General features: G+C 38.6%; 4 protein-coding genes across 7 annotated transcripts; 1 reads left to right on the forward strand and 3 right to left on the reverse strand.

Annotated features, from left to right (window-relative positions):
• Positions 1-56: 56 nt before the first annotated feature.
• Positions 57-3,182, forward strand: LOC122080610 (LOB domain-containing protein 1-like). The gene is made up of 2 exons (XM_042647399.1): positions 57-2,444; positions 2,668-3,182. The coding sequence occupies exons 1-2, from the start codon at positions 2,259-2,261 to the stop codon at positions 3,013-3,015; spliced, it is 534 nt and encodes a 177-aa protein (XP_042503333.1). The 5' UTR covers positions 57-2,258; the 3' UTR covers positions 3,016-3,182.
• Positions 3,118-8,436, reverse strand: LOC122080609 (nephrocystin-3). Of its 2 annotated transcripts, XM_042647396.1 has the most exons (9): positions 8,219-8,436; positions 7,218-7,451; positions 6,338-6,614; positions 5,597-5,747; positions 5,136-5,358; positions 4,958-5,049; positions 4,695-4,830; positions 3,726-4,057; positions 3,118-3,574 (listed from the first exon to the last, which is right to left on the reverse strand). In XM_042647396.1, exons 1-9 carry the CDS (start codon positions 8,263-8,265, stop codon positions 3,324-3,326), a joined length of 1,743 nt encoding a protein of 580 aa, XP_042503330.1. In that variant the 5' UTR covers positions 8,266-8,436; the 3' UTR covers positions 3,118-3,323. The 2 variants fall into 2 exon arrangements, with proteins under 2 accessions (XP_042503330.1, XP_042503332.1); XM_042647398.1 differs by lacking the exons at positions 7,218-7,451; positions 8,219-8,436 and having other exon boundaries at positions 6,338-7,199.
• A 2,781-nt stretch (positions 8,437-11,217) lies between these two features.
• Positions 11,218-13,305, reverse strand: LOC122082789 (bidirectional sugar transporter SWEET4-like). Of its 3 annotated transcripts, none has more exons than XM_042650561.1 (6): positions 13,137-13,305; positions 12,634-12,713; positions 12,521-12,557; positions 12,056-12,434; positions 11,738-11,857; positions 11,218-11,635 (listed from the first exon to the last, which is right to left on the reverse strand). In XM_042650561.1, the coding sequence occupies exons 1-6, from the start codon at positions 13,172-13,174 to the stop codon at positions 11,414-11,416; spliced, it is 876 nt and encodes a 291-aa protein (XP_042506495.1). In that variant the 5' UTR covers positions 13,175-13,305; the 3' UTR covers positions 11,218-11,413. The 3 variants fall into 3 exon arrangements, with proteins under 3 accessions (XP_042506495.1, XP_042506496.1, XP_042506497.1); XM_042650562.1 differs by having other exon boundaries at positions 12,634-12,691; positions 13,137-13,202; XM_042650563.1 differs by lacking the exon at positions 12,634-12,713 and having other exon boundaries at positions 13,137-13,203.
• Positions 13,306-17,595: 4,290 nt separating this feature from the next.
• On the reverse strand, positions 17,596-24,896 carry LOC122081191 (RNA-binding KH domain-containing protein RCF3). The gene is made up of 8 exons (XM_042648203.1): positions 23,696-24,896; positions 20,307-20,795; positions 19,582-19,830; positions 18,689-18,946; positions 18,456-18,535; positions 18,231-18,339; positions 18,013-18,139; positions 17,596-17,894 (listed from the first exon to the last, which is right to left on the reverse strand). The coding sequence occupies exons 1-8, from the start codon at positions 24,416-24,418 to the stop codon at positions 17,869-17,871; spliced, it is 2,061 nt and encodes a 686-aa protein (XP_042504137.1). The 5' UTR covers positions 24,419-24,896; the 3' UTR covers positions 17,596-17,868.
• Between the last annotated feature and the right edge of the window lie 40 nt (positions 24,897-24,936).

The raw sequence follows: 24,936 nt of genomic DNA on the forward strand, positions 1-24,936 counted from the left end.
CCCCCCCCTTTTTTTTTTTGGATAGAGTTGAAGCACTATCCTTGGTTGAAGGGTTAGTTAACAAATTCGTTTACCATTCTCAATTTCTCATACATATCTAATTTTGGAAAAATCATGCTAGATGACTTGTATTTCTGTATATTTTATACATTGGCCATATTATTCTTGAACATTTTGTCATTTTTTTCCATTTTATGCCTAATTTTTCATCCTTGGACTGCACAATTCTTCGGATAGAATTTCCTCTTTCTTTTCAAGTTGAAGGAAAACTTTCTTCTTCAAATTAAATCAAGTTTCAAACAGGGGAAGATTATCATGTTAGCATATACAAGAAAAAGTTGCCCATTCCAGTTTGCTCTCTGGGTCTGGAAGACTTGAACTGTTGAGCTAAGGATGAACAGTGATTGATTGATTGATGCATGCATGGTTGATTATAGATAGATGTTCTACGTGTAAACAGATCACAATGCATCACCAATGATATCTACTGCCCAGTCCCCACCCCTCCCCCCCTTTTTTTTCCCCAGAATAGAAGAGAATTTTACTATGAAAAGAATACTACTTGGTCGGCGCTGCTGTGCCCAGACACGGGCGATGAAATGATCCCCCTGCCCCCTGTTGGATACCTTTATACATGCTCTCATTGGCCCCCATGCTGGTGCAGGAGCCAAGCAATCAGGTATCATTTTGTCTCCCTATTCTTTATTTGGTATTTTTATCTTCGTCCCAATGCCATAGTGCTCTCTTGGCACACGGGGATACATGAACAAATAGGATTGATGACGGGTTCTACATATATTATAGACATTCATCTTTGAAAATCTTATTAAAAAAAAATAAAAATAAGAAAAAGTTCTCTAAGCCACTAGCATCTCCGGCCTAGCTATCTCTCCTTCTAATAAAAAATGATTTTTCTGCCCTCTAATAGACAATATACTATTTTGTTGCATTTCATTGATGTACTCCTCTATGCAACTTGCTCAGAGACCCTCTCCAAAGAAAATTTCATCAAAATCAAATACTTGTGTCCTGCTCCTGCCCACTTTTTCTATGGGCCAGTAAGTTGCAGAGCTCAAATTAGGAGAGAAGAAAAAAAGAATGAGAATGGGTTGAAATGGTTTTTCACTTGGCATATAATATGATCACAGTGTGGCATCACAGTCGAGGTGAGGTCAGCATTTTCACCTTATAATATGATCTAAAGGTTTTTCTCAAATAACTGCACTGTCCCAAGTTCCCAACTCCCAACAGCAAGCCCGGCCACAGAGAAACCTGTCAGTATAAAGTTCAATACACAACCAGAGTCACCATCAGAAGAAGCGAAGGTGTCTTGTTTGTTCACCAAAAAGAAGAAGATGAGGAAAGGAAAAGTCTAATCCTGATGCTCCATTTTCCATGTTTGTGGGTCAAACTTTGGCACTGAGTTATCAGATTATCTTCTGGTCTCGTTTCATAGCTGAAGAGTCTTCAGTGACCTTTACTGGCATGGTGTGATCGAGGTGATGGTGGTGGTGGTGGTGGCTGGGGGTGAGAGGGGTTTCCAACTTGGAATTAATTACTCTAATCCGCCAGGAGCCCATAAATCTGCCAAATGTAAGACATGGGTACTTAGGACGGCCTCTGCTTTGTCTTTGCCTCTGCTTATTGCATTATTATGATCTCTGACGATTGTTGACTACCACAATGGAGGATTCACATCTCCAAATTCCTGAAAGAAGAAAGAAACACACATGGGCACATCATTTTTGTTACAATTCCATATCAGTCATATAAGGTTAATTTCACATTGATTACAAAAGGGATTTAGTATGGGTTGATATGGTATGAAGTTCCCTCCCCTTGAAGTTCATGGGGTTAAGTTCGCTCAAACTTCCCACCATTAGAGTCTGATCAGCCTCAATTAAATTCATTAATTTTGAGTACTTCTTTGTAACAGTAGGGAGAGAATCCATGGGTGATATTACTGTAGAGAGTCCAGACGGGTAGGGAACAGAAACCAAAATTTTCAACATACATGTACAACTACATTAAACCAGTCAAGTGGCGGCCACCACCTTAAACTCCCTTCCACTTAAAAAACCTTTGAATTTTAAGCCTTCCCCCATGCACTACAAACAGTCCATTAATGTCAACATCCATGGGAGTTGGGAGTTTAGGCTTTAGACCTTCTGGCGGCCTATTCTTCTTTCTATATATACAACATAAGATCACTCACGCCTTCCAACTTTATCAAACCCTGAAGCTCTTCAAGTATATCCATGGTTATGGGAGTGCCTGCAAAGGCACCGGCGAAGATTAGCCAGCCCTGTGCCGCTTGTAGGATGCTTCGTCGGAGATGTGGGAGTGACTGTTTGTTGGCACCATATTTCCCTCCTAAAGAAGCTGATAACTTCGTTGTCGTTCACAAGGTGTTCGGTGCTAGCAACGTTATGAAAATGCTGCAGGTGAAGTGTTTCGTCTTCCCTTTCTTTAGAATTACCACTGTTAAGCCTTCAATTCGCCTTTGACCATCAAAAATGAAATGTGAATAACCTGTTCTTCTCTCTTTTTTGTTGTTATCATCAAGTAGAGATTACAGGCTTCAGTATAGGCTAAAATTTGTTTTCCTTTCGGAGAAAGTTTCTGATGAGATTGAGCTTTTTCTTTTTGTTGTGGTGGTGATCTCAGATGGTAGAGGAGAGCAAGAGGGAAGATTGTGTGAAGAGCATAGTCTATGAAGCAAGTGCAAGGCTGAGGGACCCAGTTTACGGGATCAGTGGAGCCATATTTCACCTGCAGAAACAAGTTCAAGAACTGGAGCTTCAACTGGAATCGATGAGAACCCAATTTCTGGAATCACAGGAACGAAAGAATCAACTCTTGAGGATTCTGATGGATTTTCAGTGCCAACTTCCCATCTCCCCCATTGACGATGCGATGTTCGATCAAATTGATTTTTTCTTAGACGATGGCACAATACCAGTACTGGGTTATGATCCAAAAGAATTTCCATTGCATTGTGATTGGATTTTATAGTGGGCGAGGGAGAAAGAGATGGGGATTAAGCCATTAGGGAGATCCATAATTGAAACAAGAAATTTCTTTTTTTCCAGCCCTTAATACTAGTGGCTTTGCAGATTGCAAATATTGATATACTTTCATTTATTAAACATATATTAGAGGATAAGGCCATTGCATCAGAAGACTCAAAAACTATGAGCAGTGATTATTTTACAGGAATGGCATTTGACAGACCAGAGATCATGTTATCTTATAATCCAGTTGAACTGATTGAGTTTAACCCTAATCTTATGAACTAAGAAAGGAATTATGATACAATGGAACTACGATTTAACATACTTCTTATATTTGGTTCTAAGCATGGATAGTCTTCTCTGCAAAGGCAAAATTTCATCTTTGTTGCTCAGTTTGTCTAGATAAAAAACTAACTTCTTTAGAGTAATCACTACATCTTCACTCTCGTGGCCCAATTCTTTCTCTTGGATGCTCAACACCCTCTTCAGCAGAGCAAATACTTCACCATCATCTTTCCTTGATCTGGACTGGATGGAAGCCAAACAGTCGAGAGCCTCCCCTGCAAACCACACATTCACAGTACCATAGGCAAATGATCAAAACCGATCTGTATCAGTCAAACTGAATTTCACGCCACATTCAACAGAGGTGAAAGGCATAGAGAAAAATACCAAATCAATTCATTGTATACCAAAAATATACAAACTTACCAACTGGGAGAGATTCTTTTCCAAATGCCTCCTCACGTATTCGTATAGCCTCTAGAGCAAGATGCTCAGCCTCTTCATCCTGTTTCAAATGGTATAGAGTAACTGCAAGATGCAACATTGGAACAGTTATAGATTGATCATCAGGACCCACAGATTTCATCATGATACGTAGACTTGTCCTCAGCAAGCGCTCAGCCTCCACAAACTTCTTAGAGCGTGAATAAGAGATTGCGAGATTTAAAAGGTGGGTCACTGAACTGGGATGCTCATTTCCTTTATACTTCTCAGCTATCAGCAAGGACTCCTCCAGTAGCTCTCGTCCTTCATGTTCTCTGAGGAAGATCAAAAAGTATGTCATGGAAGAGAAAAATGAAGTTACCTATCAACAGTTAAAAGAAAAAGAATCTATTGACTGTAAAAACTAGAGCTCGGAGGCATGACACAGATTGCCTACAAGCTAATTTTTCATTTCTAGGTTGGATAGGTAAGCTGGAAGCATGAGATTGAACCCTTCATTTCTTTGCCCTGTTTAATTAAATACACAAGAAATTTCTCAACTTGAGGAGTCTCCTCACAAAGTTTTCATGGGATCATGAAGTAAAGGAATTGCTCAACAACCTCCAGAAGAAAACCAAAAGCCTTAAGCACCAGGGCTGTAGAATTTTCAACTCAATACAAGGTTTTTGAATGAGAGGAGATTCATGAGACTAAGGAACCCAGAAATGATACCATGAACAATTAAAAAAAAAAAAACCCAATCGACCAGCAAACTGTCATGTTGATGACTTGATGTTTATGCAAGCACATGTTTGTCAACTCATGGTGCTCAAGCACTCAGGTTTCTCCATATGAAGGTCAACAAACATAAACAAGAACCCCCCCGTGGGGGGGGGGGAAGGTGGAAAGCATAATATAGACCACAGAGATCCATTATTGCCTAATAATGTCTGATATAAAATGAATCCTCACCTTCCTGCAACATGAAGCAACTCAGCCAAATCTATCCGCATCTTCTCCATAATATCATCATCTAAATCCATGTACTTTGAATACTTCATGACCTGTAAACCCTTTCTGTATAAACGTATAGCTTCATCCACATCCCCTGAAAAACAAGGTAGCATGAACTCCTATCATGAAAACAGATGACCTATTTGTCCCTTAATATTAGAGGTATATAGAGGTAAGAAAAGAACTACCCATATGCAAAATAAGGACCTAAGAAAACTTGCCTTTTGCACACTTGGCGTGAGCTAGGAAACACATAGCCATTCCTACTCTTCCATCATTTTCTCCATATAATTTGGTATATATGCTTAAAATTCTAGAAAGAAAAAGGAAAAGTGGGATGAATTTAGAATGCCTGAAAAGCGAAGATTAACCACCATGTATGTAGAAGGACACACCAACCTCTTAAAAGAATTTTCTGCATCTGAAGCCTTTCCTTCCATGATTAGAAGATTACCAAGACCAAATAAAGGCAACACAAGATCTTCGCTTTCAGCACCTCTGCTTGTTTCCAAAATATTCAATGCTCGATCGTAGATCTCTACCGCTTTTTTTACCCTTCCAATAGAACCGAACACTTTTGCCATCCCCAGAAGTGGTACAATAAGAAAAGGACTCTGCTTTCCTACAGTGTGAAACATAATAACTTTTAATCAATAGTAGTTAACATATTTTTCTCAATGTTTAGAAAAGACTGCTAGCACACAATTGCATCAAAGGTAGCTATTGTGGAGAAATGTTATCCAAGAGGCATTTACATGCATAAAACACAATGCCATGATCAAGAATTCAAGTTTGTTAATAGACTTTGAAACAAGACCATGCAAAAACGTCATTTGTCAAACACTAGAAGTGGCACATACCAAATATAATCTCTAAAATTTCAAGACCCCTTCTGTACGCGCTCAATGCATCTTCAAATTTCCCCAAAGCTGCATACATACTTCCCATATGCATCAGTACTGAATCGAGAAGTGGTTCACCATTCTTCATACTGCTAACAATTTCACTCAACTGTAGTTCATAATAAGAGCTAAAGATTATCAACCATGAGTATTCAAAGAAAGAAGAATTCACATGAACTCCCTATCTCTAAAAGGAGACCACATGAATTCACAATCTGCTACAAACGATTGAAAGGAAATAAAATATTTTATGGTTCATTTCCAATTCCCTGAAGAAGAACGAAAATGCCACAACCAGCTCTCAATTTCAGTACTTGAAAATGAAAAAATCAAACCTTCCATGCCCATGAGGAACCCAACATGTTTTCTTCTCATACAGATAAAAGGCATCCTAAAGAATAAATTGGTTCTTCAAAAATTCTTAGAAAAGTGGGCACTAACAATAACCCCACCCCTTACCCATGCACAATGCCCAATTTGAATCTTTGGTCCCCAAATTTAATGCTAGCCAGCATTTTCACAAACACCATTTGGGAGTCTTCATATGTCTTATGTATATGGAGAAATTAACAAAATGGAAGAGTAGCTGGAAAAACTAAGGGGTTATACAAGCTGACTACTAGTACTCACTCTCTTCTGAGATTAATGCAGATTAATTCTTCTAAATTATCGTGTGTTGCATAAATTAAAGGAAACTACCTTATTCAACAGGCGCTCAACAAGCTTGAAGTCCCCAATACCCATGTATCCCAAAGCTATGATGTCAAGAATAGCAGCTTGCTCCATGCCTTTAACACCTGCATCCATCTGTTCTTTAACTGCTTCATAATTTGCTTGAAGAAGATCAACAGCGTCATTTATATCCCCTTTCTTAAGCATTGTTTTGACCTCGATGAAGAAGTCCTGCATCTCTCTCTCATAATCACTCATATCATGGATGTGGGGGTTACTTGAGCTATCAAGCAAAGTGTTAGGCCTGTTAACAATAAACTTGTCAAGAATTACAGTTTCAAGATGGAACTTCGTACATTTTATCAATTTGTCCCAATCTTTCACATTCCCATGGTAGGATATGCTAGCCATAACCAACAATATAACCTTTTCCAAACACTCTTTGAAGATTTCATATGTCAAAATCAGTTCTACTCACAGAGCAATGGAAGAATCACTAAATTTCGTGTCAAATGCAAAAAATCCCACTTCAACCATGTAAGAATGTGCAGGCTCCTAACGGCACAAAAGCTAAAGAACTTAAAAGCAGAATACTCAACCCAATAGTTTCCTCTTTGCCATCATTTACTAAAGACATAGTGGCCAAAACTTACAAGACTATAATAAGTTTTTTCTTTTTTTTTTTTTTAATTATTTTTTATTATTTATTTATTTATTTATTTTCAGAGGAGGGTGTTATATGGTAATGTACTCATATCTTTAAAGAAAAAAAAAAAATCAAACTTCACAACTCCTCTAGATAATAAGCATTACAAATGAACCGACGGTCAAATTTTTATTATGCTAAAACCATCTGCAGCACATTATTCATGATTGTAAATATCCATTTGGGAATGTGAATGCCAACCTTTGCAAGTAGTTTGGAGCTGAAACACCAGAAGAAACAAAATCCTTCTCATGACCTCGTAATTCTTCTGAACCATTTGTTGTAAAGCATCTCAATGAAGTAGGGTGAGCAATGGTTCTACAGGGCATCGAATAAAGCTTGGAACTAAATTTTTTACTTTTGAGGCGAACAGAGAAATACAGAATGTTTTTTGGCCAATGGTTCAAATGCGTATAAAGGCGCACTTGGCCCTCCCTGAAAAAAAATGGGGAAACAAAAAGGGGTAAGACGTCTATGATAACAGAAGTTCCACATAAGAGCATGGATTAAGGTCATTCTGGAAGCTCACAATAATAAGCCAAAGAAACCCCACTTGAATCAAGGGGGAAAAAGAAGTTAACACACAATAAAGAAGAATTTAAGGATAATATAAGAAAGCAAGCATTTCTTAGCTCAGTGGAGAAACTACAATAGGCATTCCAGTTTTATTAGTCAAATTTCCCATGGATTTGTCATGTGCACGCAACATAACTACTAAATGAATATACTTTTCTAAGAAAGGAAGGGGATGGGTGAGGGGGTTAAACCAAGGTCTGAAACCCATCCTAAACCTACTCATACAAAGTCTTATTTTCTGTTTTTTCAGTTAAATCCCTCATGCGTTGATTGTTGACACCTTCATATTCAGTCACAGTGAACAGAATGGAAACTAATAAACATCAGTTTGCACCCAAATACAGAAATATTAAAGCAGAACAAAGTGAGTTACCAAACTTGAGAGGAATCGGTAGGCCAAGAAAAACCATTATGATTTAGACCTCTGGATTTTAACACATTTTCTTTGTCAATTATGTACAAACAATCCATAATTTCTCATAAACGGAAAGAGAAGAAGACTGATAAATATATGTTCTAGACAAATTCAGGCCAGACTCGCTCCATAAAAACTCGGGAGCATGAGATGGATTTCTGAACTTGAATTTCCTTAAAGCAAAGAGAAATGAGATACTATTCACTGGTACCTGTTACTATGAGAAAGCGGCGCTGCGAGATGAAGGGAAGTTGCCATTGAAGCCGTCCAAGAGAGGAGTCCCCGTGGACACTAATCTGTGCGTCCTCCTAATCTAATCTCCAATAGTTAAGTCTCTTCTTCTCCGGGTTTTTTCACCGTCAAAGTTTGGAGGCAGCTTCCTCCGGTGGTGGTCTGCGAGCGCGAGTGCGAGTGCGAGTTTGAGTTTGAGTTTATGCTTATCGTATAGATTATAGAAGATTCAAGATCGCCTTATATTCGTAACTCCCAGACGCGACTTTCGTGCCTTGATTTAGAGAGGCCACCCAGCTTATTAATAATTGGGAGGGTTTATGTTGGGCCACTTTACCCAACTTTTTAATATAAATATATGGGCTTTTTTATAGTAGGTCTTGTTAATGGGCTTCTTCATAATAGGTATTGTTAATGGGCTTCTTCAGAATTGGATTTTCACAAGTTATTGGTCTCCATCTAATATTTTCTAATTTTATCATTCAGCCATGAAAATGTTGAGATGGATTGGATCGGGCTCGTCAATTCCACACCTTTGGGCTACACGATTTTTAGTACGGCCCAGATGATCGACATGTGGCAATTTTGAATTCAACGGTGAAGATATCTGAGGTAGGAGGGAGACATCTACACATGCGTTGCACCTATTTCTTCTCTCTGCTTTTTGCTCCACCGAAGATATCTCCGGTCTGGATTACCGCTTCCCCTCCGACAATGCCTGGTATGGTGTTAGTCTGTTCCTCCTATTTGAGATGATATTTAGTTTCGGAATTCATTCTTCTGATACCCAAGTCGCTGGAGGTCAGTCAAAATTTTGGATTTGTCGTAAAATTCACCGAAGATTCTGGTTGCGCCGTCACTGGTTAATGTTGCTATAGAGGAAGATCTGACGGCTACTTGTTGATCTAATGGATGGAATCCATTTGATTCTTCTTCGTGATCCTTCTTGAGAGCAATTACATGTTTCATCTTCTTTTAGTTAGGCTAGATTTTATTTATTGTTTCCTTTTCTGCACTTGTAGTGTTTATTCTATCTTTAGTCTTTAAATTTTAATCCTACTGTCATAGAAAAAGGAAAACCCCTTCATCGTCGTTCTATTTCTGTAAAATTATCTTAAGTAGTTATGGTTTCTGAGGTTTTATTCTTCTTTTTTTTTCCTCAGAGTAATTTTAGTTCTAATTTACGTGTCTGTTTTCAGGGAGAGATCAATTTCTGATTTTGAAAAAATGTTCCAAGTGAGATTTGTCAGTAGGCCCTGCAATCAAAGAGGGAGGAGACGTGAAGTTGCAGAACTTGAAGTGGGTTTAACTGAGTTTTCTATAAAAAGCTTGGATTTGTTGTTTGAATGTAGATCAGTGATGATGGGAATCTTTGAAGAAATGGGATTTTGCGCAAATCCTGATTTCATGTCTGCTCCATCAAGAGAGGGAGATCTAGCCACTGAAGGTGAACCAGAGGCCACTATTGAAGAGGATTATAGTGATGAAGAGATGGATGTTGATGAGCTAGAGAGGAGGATGAGGAGAATGAGGAGGGATCGGATGCTTCTGAGACGGCTCAAAGAACATAACAAGGGGAAGGAGGGAGTTGATACTGCAAAGCAAAGGCAGTCGCAGGAAAGGGCTCGAAGAAAGAAGATGTCGCGAGCACAAGATGGGATTCTGAAGTAATCCAGACCTGAGATATCGTCGGCGGAGCATAAAGCAGAGAGAAGAAATCGTGCAGCACATGTATGGATCTCTCCCTCTTCCCTCGAATATCGTCACCGTTGAATTCAAAATTTTCACGCGCCGATCACCTAAGTTGTGCTACATATCATGTAGCGCAAGCACAACAGACGAGCCGGATGCATTGTAAAACTAGAAAAGGTAAAATAAAAAATAAAAAATAAAAAAATTTAATTTAATTTAAAAATAACTCCGATACATGGTAAGTTGTTAGTAAATCGTTTGAAATTGCATGGATATGTAAGCAAAGGCCTTTGAATGTTCTAATATAGAGGAATAATTTGATTCACACTTTTACCCAAAAATTTTATTTCAGAATGAAGTAGCTAAAAGAGCCTATGGTAGGTCAAAATTGATTCTAGGAGAAGTGGCCAGTATAGATATCATAGCATAGGATTGATAACAAGTATGATTTTAAATATAGCTGAATGGAGAAAAAAGATCCAAGTAGTTGACCCATTTAGGTAGGATAAGGCTTAGTTGAGTTGTTTGGCCTAGAACCCTAACCCTGAATCTAACCCATTTAATTAATGGACTAGTAGGTTAAGCCCTGTTTTAAGCAAATTTTAATTTTGATCCTAACTTTGACAGGTTGAAGTGGCCAGGTTCGGTCCGGGCAGAAAATTTGCCACCGTACTCATAGGGGATCTAATCATTGTTGTGTATGTCTCTCTACTCTTCACATGAAATGATTTTGCTACCCTTTAATATACAATGATGCTATTTTTTTTCCGCATCTAATTGATGCATCTTATATACGACTTGCTTAAAAAACCCTTTCCCTACTCTAAGGGTACGTGTATGGCCACTGCTTGCATAGTGAGAAAATGATTGATTTGTTGAAAATTGTGTGAGAAATGTAGGCACTACAAAGTGGTAAATGGGCTGGCAAAAAGTATTTGATTACCTGCTTACCTGCATGCAGGGGTAGAAGTAAAAACCCAGATCACTTACCTGTATGTGTACTCTACACATGGTTAGATTATGAGATTTGTCTCACTTAGGGCTATAAAGAGTGTATGAAGAAGATCTCCGTGGAAAAAAAAAAGAAGGCAAATGTCATCATCTAACCCTGCGTATAACATTGTAGGTGATCTTGACTCTAAAAGTAAGTTCTCTTTACCGATTCTTGAAACCCTGACTCTGGTAGCCAAATTTAACAAAATGTACCAGAAAAGTTAAGCCCCAGAATAGTTTTTTTTTTTTTTTTCATATCAGAAAATCAATCCACATATTTGGAAGAATATATATGAAAAAGAAAAAATTGCATGTTCTTATTAATAGAAATTAGAGATGGTAAGGGTTGCATATGGAGGAATTGAGTAAGCAAAGCAACAAAAGAAACTCTATAGAAGAAACCAACTTTATGGAATTAGTGACCCAACAATATTGATTTAGAGTTTTTGTGTTATAGTAGTGTGATCAACCAAACGTTAATCAAAATATATCATGGCTGCCCAGGTGTCTCAGAAACAAGATAACCATTTTGTTGAGTTGGGTTGTTGATGATCATCTTCTTGGAGTCTTGGATGAGAACCACTTCTGGCAGCCCCATGTCACCTTTCCCCTGCCGCTTCCTTGCCTCTATCTGTCTTTGTGTGGATTTATAGAACTTGCCATACAATATCAGCTGCACCAGCCCAAAGAGAATTCCTAGACTGTTTGGAATCTGCAACATGAAACAACAAAAAAATGTTATAAAAAGCTAGAGAGAGAGAGAGAGAGATAAGAAGAAGAAGTAGTAGTAGAAGTTGAAGTTATGAATAAGTACTGTGATAAAGAGGTCGAAACGGATGACAGCATAAGCAGTCCAGCAAATGCTATTGACAAAGGAGGCAAGGGAGAGGAAGAATGGCATGTACTCTATGCTTCTAGTGGTAATCACCAATTTCTGCATCATACCACCATCATACATAAGAATCTGATACTTGAATCTTGCAATAAAACGAGATGGGGTGTGTTTGTTATGCATTCTCGGAATAGATTTTAGGTCTAAAATGCATTCTGAAGCGAGAAAAAATAAAAGTTTTAAAGCCAGAATCTATTCCGAGAATACATACTAAAACACAACTAGTCTCTGTATACTGACCAAGACTGCTAAGGGTGCTGCATACATCAATGTCCCAAAGAAGACACAAACACTTCCAACTACAAGAGAGCGGCGGGAAATGGTGTGTGACAGAGTCAGGACAAGAATGGCGACCGAGGCAACAAATGCAAACTCTAACATCAACATTACAAGCACTCTGAACCTCTTTCTCCCATCAGAGTAGAAGAGGAAGAGAAGCACAAATGTGAGTTCTATCAGACACCCAGATCCATTAATGGTTATCAATAGCATACTATGAGGGTGTACTAGTGGCAACCCATAGACCAACCATATCATGCAATTCAGAAGAGTGGCTAAATATGGTGCTGGAGAGAACTGCTCAACTGAACCTTTCTTCCATATTTGAATAAAAGTTGGCCTGAAATTCATCAAAACAATAACCCATTTAGGAAAAAAAGGAGGGGAGGGAAACACTCTATAGTAAAACTTTAAGCTTAAGCTTACAGTGGTGACAAGAACAAGATCAGAGAAGTTATGTTGCCTGAAAATAAGCAGAACCCATGTCAAGAATTTCTATTTAAATGGAATTAAAACCAATTTAAGCTTTCTAGACCTACCTAAGATGCCAACCGTGGTCCGAGCAACTTCTGCAGAAACCATGATTGGAAGCAAGAGCTTATGATGAAGAAGAATGGGACTGATCAATGTTGTTATAGAAGCATACACAAGTAAGGGGATAGATGGATAAATAGTGGGAGAAGTTGTTTTGATTAAGAAAGAATGTCACCTACAAGGCATGTATTGACTCCTTTACATTAAAAACAACACATAGAGAGGAACAGTTAAGAAGTGAGCATGACATTGCCTTCAATATTCTCAAAATGAAACCCAACTTGCAGGTTCAAGACAGTGACTGTTTCTTGGATGGTTATTTTAGAAAATAAGCCAATTGGCAAGACTAGCATGAATTGGAAAGTAATATATATAATGAGAAAATCAAAATTCTTCTTTGAATTTACGTCTATCCAAACATAGTAGATAGGAAAAGTTTCAAAGAAGAGACACCATATGTAATAGCATAGCAAGGTAGAATGGAATGGGATGAAAGAAGAGGTGTTACCTGATTGCATCAAACAATATGGTGCAACACAAAACCATCAACACAATTTTTCTTATTGGGTCTTTAAATGATGATTAGGTGTTCTTTAACCATGGTGGTGATTGTTAATTAACATGTAGAATCAAGTGGTTGTTCATGACCCCAGGGGGGTAGCTGAGTTTGCAAGGGACCTTCGCCTTAAGAAGCCTGTGGTTTTGAGTTCGATTCCTCTTACCTTTTTGGGGTCACTCACACGGAAGTGCTAAATGCTTTTCACTGCTTTCAGTGAAAGCAAGCCTTCAGCCTGGATCACCCCCACACCCCCCCCCAAAAAAAAAAGGTAGGTTGTTCATGGCTACATTGTGAGTTGGGCATGCAGTAGGAGTTGCACAACGGTAATTTGACCTTGATTGAATTCCCTAGCATCATTTTGATGGGATTAATGGGGAAGAAGGATTTTTAAATACCTGATGCAAGACCAAATTTCTGTCGCATTTGTGAACCACATCATGATCTTATCTATGATATTATTCACTTAATCTCATGCTTCACCAAACAAGTCTAATAACCCTGATCACATTTGACTTTGACACTTTTTAAAAAACTCTATTTTTATTTTGAAATAAGTAGTACATAATATTAATAATTAATTAATAAAATATGAGTTTGTCCGACATTTTATGCCTTTTTTCTTTTATTCAGTATTTTTCAAATTTAATTATGTGTTTGAAATATATACCATCCGCTTTCTTTTTCTTGCCATTTTTGAAATGTTTGACCCTATTTTACACTTTTACTATCCGGTTTGATTCTGAGCCATTTTAAACATATTGTGCAGTAAAAAGTTTTTTTCCCGCTCAACTAACTATTGTTCTTTTTTTCAAAAAAAGATTCTGAGGATTATCAGATGGTGTAAGATTAAGTTTTTACACATAATCACTCACTGTTTAATGGGAAAGGTAACAAAACTCCTGATTCTCTATAACGGCCGTAGCATCACGACCATGGATTTAGTTCTCGGAATTGGTATTGGTGTCGGTCTCTACTGATACCGATCCAATCGAGATTGGCATCGAAGAGGATTGGTGGGTATTGGTCACTTTTGCCCCTCATTTGTCAGTAAATGACTTTTTTTACTATTTTACCCCTAAAAAGATATAGATAACCGATCTAGATCGGAAAACGATCTTAAGCTATACTAATACGATATGGCCGATATAATACCAATATTTGAAACCATGATCACAACCAATATATTCTCATGTCTTTGCTTGATATCTCTGGTAGTTTTTATGAATATGACGATTCAGTTTTTTCTCCCATTGGAGAGGTGATTTTGATGGAGACTTAGAGCAAAGTGGTAGATATTTTGCTTTGCATGATGGGAAGATCTTTAGGACATTAATTGTTCTCCACAATGCATTAGGTATTGCCCCATCTATGACCTAGAATATGGTATATTGGGGGTTAGGGTCTATGTAACAAACCTTACCTAGTTATGTTTCAACTTGTTTTTTTGTTGCTGTGTTCTGCTTCTTTTCTCTTTTGCTTTCCCTTTTTGCCTTTACATTGGTCCATATAACCAACCCTATTAAATTAAGATAAGACTTTGTTATAGTTATTGTTATTTATATTCGACGATAGGGACGTGGGCTAGCACTTAAAAGCCATTGTTACTTAAAGGAGTGAAGGATTGGACGGGTATGATAGAGGACGAGAGATGCCCCCAACAAAAGCACCCTCTTGTCTATAAGGATTATAAGTTGCGATTCACTTTGTGTGAGGACAAGAACCATTCCATAGGATTGTTCCTTCCGGGAAAATTTAACAGGCATGGAAGTCTCTTCTCTACCTGACCAGACAATGCTTATCTTAGAATTGATGCCTTTCGTTGTCCTCTCCATTGGATAGTGAGTGCTACATTATTTAATTTTATGCAAATTAAATATGAGTTGTCCTTAGCACCCAAAGGGGGAGAAAGATACTCTCCAATTATTGGGTTTACCCAATTAGCCATCCGACGGTGGGCGGATTTGAGGATATGCATCCATGTATTGGGATGCATGTCCAAATCTTCCCATCCATTGAATGGCTAATTGGGTGGACCACTAATTAGAGAGGAGCCGGATCCCCTGAAGGATCTCATATCCTATTTGCATTCAAATTGAATTTTGAACGCACAAATAATATTGTAGAATGTGAAGCCTGAGACATATTGTTATGAGCAACTCTCACACTGAGGAGGTGATGTTTTTCGGTAACGAGCAGGTGATGTTAAAGTCAATGAGACGATGACTAATTAGACTAAAATTAATTAACCAATCCTACAGAGTCCCTAAATTATAAATTCCTTATAAACAGGTTTTCCTTCATCCATTGTGAAGAGAAATCTTCTTACTCATGGAGTCAAGGGTTTTGAAGCTTGTCAAGTTTGAACTAAATTATAGGTGGTCATTTGACAATATAAAGCTCAGGGCAAGAGATCGCTACCTGGTCACATGGCCCCTAAACTGGCATGAGGGCCAAGGATAATGTGTGCAAGGGGCAACAATATGGATGGAATTTTTTATTTCAAAGGACGGAACAATAAATTTCTACGTTCCTTTGTCTAGGGACAAGAGCCACGCGACAGTTAGTGTTTTTTTTTTTACATCTTATAGAACTGCCTAAGGGGACTTTACTCACACACACAAGAGGGGAGGGGGCGGGGGAATGTGGATGATAGGAGTTGATCCCTAGACCACAAACCTGGTGTTTGCTCTACCAGCTAGTGTTTTTTTCCCCTAAAACTTATTTGAAGATTCATTAAGTTTTTTTTTTTCTTTTTTTCTCTCAAATGGATGGCTAAAACATAAGGGGGGAAGATATCAATGCATGGTGCGTGGTCGCGCATTAACCATTGAATGGGGGCAACCAAAATATCAAAATCCTAATTTTAGGAATCGTTGATGGGGCAGATTCACTTGCCCCTCACAAACCCTGCAATAGCGGGACTGTAAAGGTGTTAATCAGTTCGATGCATAAGATACGGTTCGATTCGGTTCACATTTATTTCGCTGAAACCAAAACCACACCATTTACTAAAACTGCAACCGTTTTAGTAAACAATTTCAGTTTCACGGTTTTTAAATGGTGTCGATTTCACGGTTTTAAACGGTTTTGATCGCAGTTTATTCTATACGGTTAGTAATCGGTTTGCTAGTTTATTCGCATGGTTACTAAATTTGCTTTTGTTGATAAATGTTTTAATCTTATATCAAATTAAATGAGGCATTGAAAAAGCAAGGATTTAACTACATAACTACATAATAGGAGTAAATTATTGAATAGACTATAGGACAACCTCTGTGGTCCTTAATTCTTCTTTAAATTAAACCATTATGTTTTGTTAAAACAATCAAATATTTAATCATTATACGAGTTAATCGAATCGGTTTTGATGGTTCGATTTTCACGGTGTCAATTCGATTTGAAACCAATGGGTTAAATGGTTAAAACCAACCCGACCCATTTAATTAATCGATCTTAAACTTGAAACTAGAACCGAACCATTTACTAAACGGTTTTTCTGTTTCAGTGTAAACTGCTCGATTTGGTTTCGGTAAACGGAGGGAAATATTTGTATTTTCTACAAAATATTTCACTTATAAAGAAAATATAGAATTTTCCTTGCAACCAAATGGAACCCAAATGGTGAAGTGATCTCAAGGTCCCCCCATATATCAAGTTTCAGCTCCATCTGAATTAGGCAGGTGACAAAATAAACCAATCAAAACAATACAAGAGTACGAAGGTCAATGCAAGGTGGGGTGGTGGTGGGGGAGAGGAGGATGGGCATAGATTGAGACTCAAGCTGGATCTCTATGTGACAATAAGAAGTTGGTGCCAGTTTGTCTGAGCCTGAAACATTTGTATAACAATGAGTACTAGCTTAGTTGGTAAGAGTTCTGTTATTTGACCACAATCTCCTGAGTTCATACCCTGAAAATAGCAGGTTTTGACATTAACTAATGGTCAAGTGTGTTCTGTCTGAGAGCAGCCCACGTGCCCAGACACAGGCGCATGCCCCCAGGAGAGGCACGGTGGTCATTGCGTGCCCCCTGTCTCTGTGGTGCAGGGGCGCTCTCAGACAGAAAACTTTGTCCCTTAACTAATTCATAAATATGCTGAAGAAACAGCAAATGGTATACCTTTTTTTTTTTTTCGATGATCCAGCAAATGGTATACTGTCCAAGCCACACTCTGATATGTCTAATTTTTGTCATTTCCAATTAGACTTGGTGCTGGTTTAAACAAAAATATAAGATGCTGGAAAATATGTATCTTAAAAAACTGGATTTTGTCAGAAAAAACATGATCATACAAGCATTTTACTCAGTCCAATGGGCATGAAAGCATGGCAGGCAACATTCCAAAGCTACCATCTAAACATTTCACCCATATTTTAAGCTAATATCACATGACAGTATGCAGAAGGATATGGCAAGGAAAAGATTTATTAGCATGCTTAGAAACTGAAAATTTTAATTAATTATACTCAGAGAAATAATCTTCAAACTGCAGCGTGAATAGTTACACCTACCTTTCTGTACACGAAATTAAGAAACGAATTACATAACTCTCCCTCGGGGATTCCATTAGGAGGTCAAATTACTAAATGAAACTGAGAGAATCTCACTTTTAGTTTTTGCATTGGGAACAAAATTGTAACAAACTTCTCATCTTTCAGTTTGTGCAAAACCCCACTTTCATATTAGCTTGATGGACCATCTTCTTGTGCTGAAAAATGAAGACCACTTGAAATTATAATTGTGATTTGCACAAAAAATGAAAGGTACATTATGGATGATAAGGTTGAACTCTTACTATTGGGAGAAAAGGAAAATAGGGAACTTACTGCTCAGAATAAACCCTTGAAGTAGGCTCTGGGCTCTCTCAGCTTGTTCTGGAGTACCAGATATTTGAATGATCTTTTCAGTCAGCTCAGGTCTATCTTCAACAAGGCTAACACTTGCTCCTGACAACTGCTCCAGTGAAACCCAAATTAGAATGAAGTATTTAAATCACTTGGCAAGTCATTAAATAGGATAGGAGAAAATTTTAAGAAGTAAGCACCTCGCTGATCTGTGCAAGCTTGTTTCCGGATCTCATTATGAGCTTTGGAATGGCATACTCCGGGATGACAACTTCCAGTGTGCTTCTAGTGACGAGTGGCACAGCAATTCTGATAGACAAGAAAAAATTCACATTGGGTATGTGCAGCAGAATAAGAAAGGCCACTAGTAGGAGTGGAAAAGTTAAAAATAAAGGACCACTACTGCAAAGAAGAGAAATCACTACCTATTCAGCACAATTGGCACATCTTCACGAATATCACCTTCAACTCGGTCCAATGATCCACTACTAGATGCTCCAGCTTCCTACAATAATGAAGCTTTAGCCACTTAAAAATCACAAATAAAGGCTGACATAGGATAACAAATGCAACAGCATCAATTACATGAAGCTGCAAGATGACAGAACAAATGCAAATATATCAGAAATGCAATTTCCCATTCTACTATGATTATTACCTTTGATGTCCGTGCAATTGTAACAGCCTGCACATTTTGATAGCTTGCAGGAGTGTCACTTCCCTGGAAACTTTCACGGCTTGAAATTCTACTGGGGGAAGCAACCTCCAATCCAAACATGCTCCCAGCTGGGGCTGCTGCTGAGATGGAAGGTGGTACGAAATCCTTTGAAAAGGAGATATCACGATACAAGTAACTCCGAAGCCTTGATGTCACCTCAACAAGAGCATCTCGGGCTGCTCTTATCTCACCCACAATCTGTAAATGCTCATCTATCATGATACTGAATCCATTCTTTCTATATAGCAGAGAAAACTAACAGCCATCTTAGAAATTCCAGAAGGGATCGACAGTGGGGGCGCAAATTGGTAACCAACGCCTACCCCTCACCCAATTCCCCCATATTTGGGGCCTTGAACTCTGAATCATTGGGATTTCAACAGATCTCAAGATGGCAGCATTGTCTGGGTCAGTTCACAACTTCCCTGATCCAGATTTTGCATTCCCAAACAGGTAAGGTGCACAATTAGTTGGATTCTTTGTTGCCATCCATGAAAACAGTACATGCATGGCCGCATTGAAGGTATGTGATCCACAATCCATTCATGATTCAACCACCTAAAGAGCTTTATGAGGATCTGCTCACTTTCCCAGGACAGTTTGAATCTGACTGGCAAAGCATATGATATTAGATGGATGGGACCGTATCTGGATTAGGTGATCTCACAGGTTCCTACAGGGGGTCCACCAGAGGACGGTTCCAAATCACAATGCATGCAGCCCACACACTTTCTGGATGGCAGTGCAAGAGAGTAATGCATCTATGATGCATAAGCTTCCATTGGCTGGGTAAGAATAGTAATGATTTTTCACTTAAGATAACGATAACAAACCTGTATAAGCTCATCGGCCCCTAGTACACATACAGGAAGTTCATCTCTGGGAATGATATCTATATTTGCGCCAGTTAGTCTCCTCATTTCAGACAATGATCCATCTCGCCCCTCTAGACACCCAATCTCACCAGATGGCACAAGCAACCTAGTGGTTACAATGTTATCTTTGTCTGGGCCAAGATCTACAATTCGACTCTGAATATGCAATAAAGCTTCTTGAGCTGGAAACAGTTCATCATCAAGAGCCTAGCAAAAGTAGAAACTTTGGGATCAAATCACTACTAAGCACCAACACATTTGGGTAAGCAATTATGTCTCCATGGAAAGTGACCCTTAAGCAGAATATATATACATCTCATGAAAATTTACAAACCCTATTCAAAATAATTAAGAAATTAAACCCTCAAATTAAATCAGCTGATATTAAAACAGGCCATATTGCCTCAATGGAGGTCTCGTCCTAATGATAATTCGGGATACACATTCATGAGCCCATTTTTTCCTGAAATTTTGAAATCTTTGTAGTTTAATTATCTTTATGACCACAGTGAGCTGATACACATTGTTGGGACATGTAACATTGTGCCAGTGCTTCAACAGAAGAAAAAGAAGGGTAACTGACAAACTCAACTGGAACCTTCACTCAGTGCCTATACATGTGGATGCACAAGTGTGAATGTGTGTGTAGCAAGAAAGAGAGGAGAGAGAGAGAGAGAGAGTACCTCATCAGAAGTAATAATGATTATTCGCTCCTCTGATCCAGGAACAGGATCACTAACTCTAACATCCACACCAAATTCACCCCTGAGCATTTCTATGATCCCATTGGCCTCTCCCATTACACTCTCAACCCTGTCATATGGGCAAAGAATTCGAAACACAAGGTCCTCACCAGAGAATGGCTGTGACTGGTGGTCCGCTATGGAACCAGCCCCTGACTCAAATGCATAGCCAGATGTACGTGAGCCATATGAATTGTTTCTCAGACTGGGCACACCTGCAGAAGATCGTGGTCTTAATGTGGCCTCATCTATGGGTGACCGGTGAGGTATATTGTTCATGTGCAGACTGAAATCATCATCAGAAGGGAAAAACCGCTCCGGCGAATGTACCCGTCCCTGGAAATGACTGCGGTCACGAAATTGGCTCTCTTTCAAGCGTGATGAAATAATTGCTATAGCATTTTTCACGTCGTTAATATCACCTACAACCTGAAAGGGAACTATTGTTATCAGACTTATAAAAGCATAAAGCAGTTACTACAACCAAAAATATAGGAAATGCCAAATATATTTGTCCATTTCCATACCGGCTACAAGGAGTTATTAGTTATAGAGATCATAAATATCAAGCTTCCTACAGATTCTTTACAAACCACAAAAGGAACCTCTTTTTTTAAGTAAATGATATAAGTATATGGTATTATTAACTATTAAGGAAGCATAAAGATATTTCTAGGAACACTGGAAAACTGAAGATAAGAACTTCAATTCCCTGTTATTTGTTACTCTATATCTAGTAATTCTACTAATATCTATTCTAACAACTAATGATTTGTTAGGACAATTAATCATTAGGGCTTATCAGCCCAGTGTGATTTCAGTGGTGCAAGAACATGCAAAACCCACAAGGTTCCAATATGCTAGATCCAGGGAAGGGCTAATTCAAGTATTTGATGAGTTGTGGAGTTTTAAAGGTGAATTTCAAGAAAATAGGTTTAAATTTATATGAATTCAGAGAAAGTTGAGATAATAGTTTAGGATGGGAAAAAATGGAGTTCAGATAGGAAAGAATTGTTTTCACTCAGGCTATGGTGCTTGGTGGTTTGGAATATACTTGCTAGAGATGGTGGATGGTCAATTGTTTCTGGTCTAAAATATAAAATGAATGAGAAGAGATAATTTACCCTACAAACCCACCTACTAGAAACCACAAAAACAAGCAGGTAGGAGAAATTGCTGAACTGAACCACCCCAGGGGGTGTTAACTAATGGAAAAATGTGTGGAGTTGCATCCATTATATGACCTCAAAACCCAAACACCTACTTGGACGTTGACTCACTATTAGTTACAAAAGGACTCAAAATGCCATTAACCCCTATCAAGGGTGAAACAAAAGACACTCCTTGATGTCCTTTCAGCATAGAAAACCCAATAAAATCCCCAAAACAACTTCATGGCCAGGATTTACTACAAGTTTGCCTCACTTCTCACAGTGATAAATAACCCCTGCTGAACAAGATTTTTAAGTAAATGTTAAATATCTAATCACTAAAACAACAGTTTCTGAAACAAATCACAGCAGAAGCCATCAATGACGCCTCCCAACCTAAACCAACTGCCGAAAAGCTATTACAGCTACAGAAGTATTGTACTCTGGTCCTCACAAAAGGAAAGATTAGTACAGAAAAACTCAATACATGATGATTCAACTAAAACATAAACAGCCGAAATTAAACTCTGAAATAATTTGGACTTCTAGGAACCATAAGAAACCAATCATGACATTAAAACCTCCCTAATTTCTTAAAGTACTTTTCAGACTAATAGAAACTTGATTTTTGAACTGAAAATTTATTATCATAAAATATCCCCCAAACAGTCGCACCACAAAATATCCCCCAAACGGTCACACGCTTATTCCATTTGTATGATAAAGTGTTGATGCTCCTATTGTGCAGCTAATTCTTAAATTAATTGTGACCACATCAGTAAGTCCATTAATTGACTTTTGTTTCATTTTTTTTTTTTTTTTGGAGCAAGTGAGCAAACCCTTTTAAAATATCAGTCGATAGTTAGGACTAGTCTCCCTTCCCCATCTCCTCTCTCATATCAATATCTATACACAAATGTTACTTTGTTTCTTCTCTGTTCTTCCACTTGTGTTTCTCGTAGGAGTCAGTGTGCACACTTTTGAGGAAGGATCTTGGACTTAGATCCCTAGAATTTTAATAGCTTTTCACTCTTAGACAATTATCCAGTTCTGAGCTTTTAAACCAGTGAATATTAAACTGAAGCCACCAATCAACTCATACAGCATCATTGCAAACCAATCCCCAGGCTAAAGCCTTCACAGAATTTAATATTTCCACACAATTATCTCTACTCTAAAAACAAATCTCTTAAGTTCCAAAGATACAATCGTATTCTATGGCATGGAATTTTCTCATCAAAATTATAACCATCAGATCCTAAACAATTTAGAGGAGATGCCAAACAGAAATTAAAGGAAGTCAATATTTCATTTGCCCCACACATTGATCACCTCAGTTTAATTAAGGTTAAAGTTAGGAATTTGGTAACCCTATGCAGCTATGCCACATACTGGTGGCAGTTACGTCAATATCATCCAGTTTGTCAGGGTTGATATGATGACCTCAGAGTCTTAAAAAACTCCAACTGTTGTATGCTACAAGTTTTTCATTATGGATGCAGAACAGAGAGAATATTTTCTATGATCAACAACTAGAATTTTAGGTATTGGATTTAGAAATCCAAACATTTAATTATCCTTTGTAGTTTCTCCCCAAGCTGTCTTACACACAGTGCTATTGCCACAATTGAAAAGAAAAAATGAACAATTGAACTTGCAAATACAAAGTTCCTCAAGATTCATGATAATCAGCATTACATCACACAAATAAGCAGCACTGCAATAGGATTGTAAATATTATACATGCATCCCATTTTGTCCATTCTTCATAACAGGATTTGTATGACATGTTTGTGGTTGCAGTTGCACGCTCCATACCAATCTTGCATATTAGATGCCATTCTTCAATTCTAACTCTTGAATCAAGACAGTTGTTGGGCATTAAAATTCTTGTTATGTAATGATAACTAACTGCCCCATTTATTTTAGACTTCCACCACGGCTGCAAATTACTGAGCTCATCTGCCGTTTCTTCTCGTGTGTTGACAGTCAAATTTTTTATAATTTACACTATAAGAACTCCAATCTCATTTTTATCATTTTAAGGATATGCCTTTCCATGAGAGGAGATGTCACATTGAAGTCTACCAAATAAAACGCTTACAAAAGCAATTAAAGCAATTACGGGGTTAAACAAAGGGAAAGCCAGTGAATGAACCAAACTAACACAAGTAGTACCTGAACAATTTCCTCTGACATCGAAACACACCGGGGCAGATTATGATCCCTTGGAAGGATCCTAATTTGAGTCTTTGTCTCTATCCTCATTTGCTCAATGATCTTCCCACCCTTACCCAACAAAGATCCCACATGCATCCTTGACACAACCAGCCTGGTGGCAACACGACCACCATTGCCGCCGCCGCCACCACTACGCGGACCATAATCGTCATCATCATCATCAGCACCCCCAACATATCCAAAACCAAATTCAGAATCACTCGCCAGAATCCGTTCGTGGATCATGAGCAGCGCCTCCTGAGCCGGGGAGAAAGATGGGGCACGTCCGTCGGGGTCACGTCGACGGGCGTCGGAGATCTCAATGATCCGTTCTTCATCGCCGGGCATGAGTGCGTGAACATTAATCCAAGCCCCGGTCTCTTGACGAATTGCCTTAATAATACTACCAGACTTACCAATCACACCACCAACTTTATTATCGTGGCATAGGATGCGATAACATGTGGTTGCAGTAGGAGAAACTCCCGGAGCTTTGGGTAAACGACCACCGCCGCCGCCACCGCCACGGCGGTGGTGAGTCTGGTGACTGCTGGTACTGTTGTTATAATGATGGCTTTGATTGTTGTTACGATGATGATAGCGTGGTTTTGTCCGTGGTAGGGTTTGGGAATCGAAGTCCTGATCATAATAGTGATTCCTTTTCGATCTAGATCTCTCCATATCAACAAAACTTGTGTTAGGGTTTTTCGAGATTCGGGATTCGGGATTCAGTTTCTGCTTTGCTTCTTTAGTTCCAGAAGAACCGATTACTGATGCAGCTCCATGATCTGATGAGTTAAAAACAGTTTATCTCTGTCTGTCTCTCACTGATGTTCCTGCAGAGTTTTAGGGTTTCTGGTGGTGATTTGGTTTCTGTATCTGGTTCCTTGGAAATGTTCGATGGAAAATCTAAGCGAAATGAGCCACTGAGATTCGAAAACTTCATCTGAATCTGAAAATTTGAAAAGAGTTACTTTCAGAGCCTGGAGAGGCAGCAGAGTCTGAGGTCTACTAATTTAAAGGGTTCGGTGTTTGTTGTCTGTCGGAGAGAGAGCGTCCGAAATAGAATCTCTCTCTCATCCTCTCTCCCTCTTTCTCTCTCTCTCTCTCTCATCCTCCTTCCCTCTGCTCCTCCTTCTGGCTAGTGACGAGTGGACGTCTGGACGAATAGCTAATTAATGATTGCTTCCCTATACTAC

Source organism: Macadamia integrifolia, chromosome 6 (assembly GCF_013358625.1).
Source record: "Macadamia integrifolia cultivar HAES 741 chromosome 6, SCU_Mint_v3, whole genome shotgun sequence".
NCBI lineage: Eukaryota > Viridiplantae > Streptophyta > Magnoliopsida > Proteales > Proteaceae > Macadamia > Macadamia integrifolia.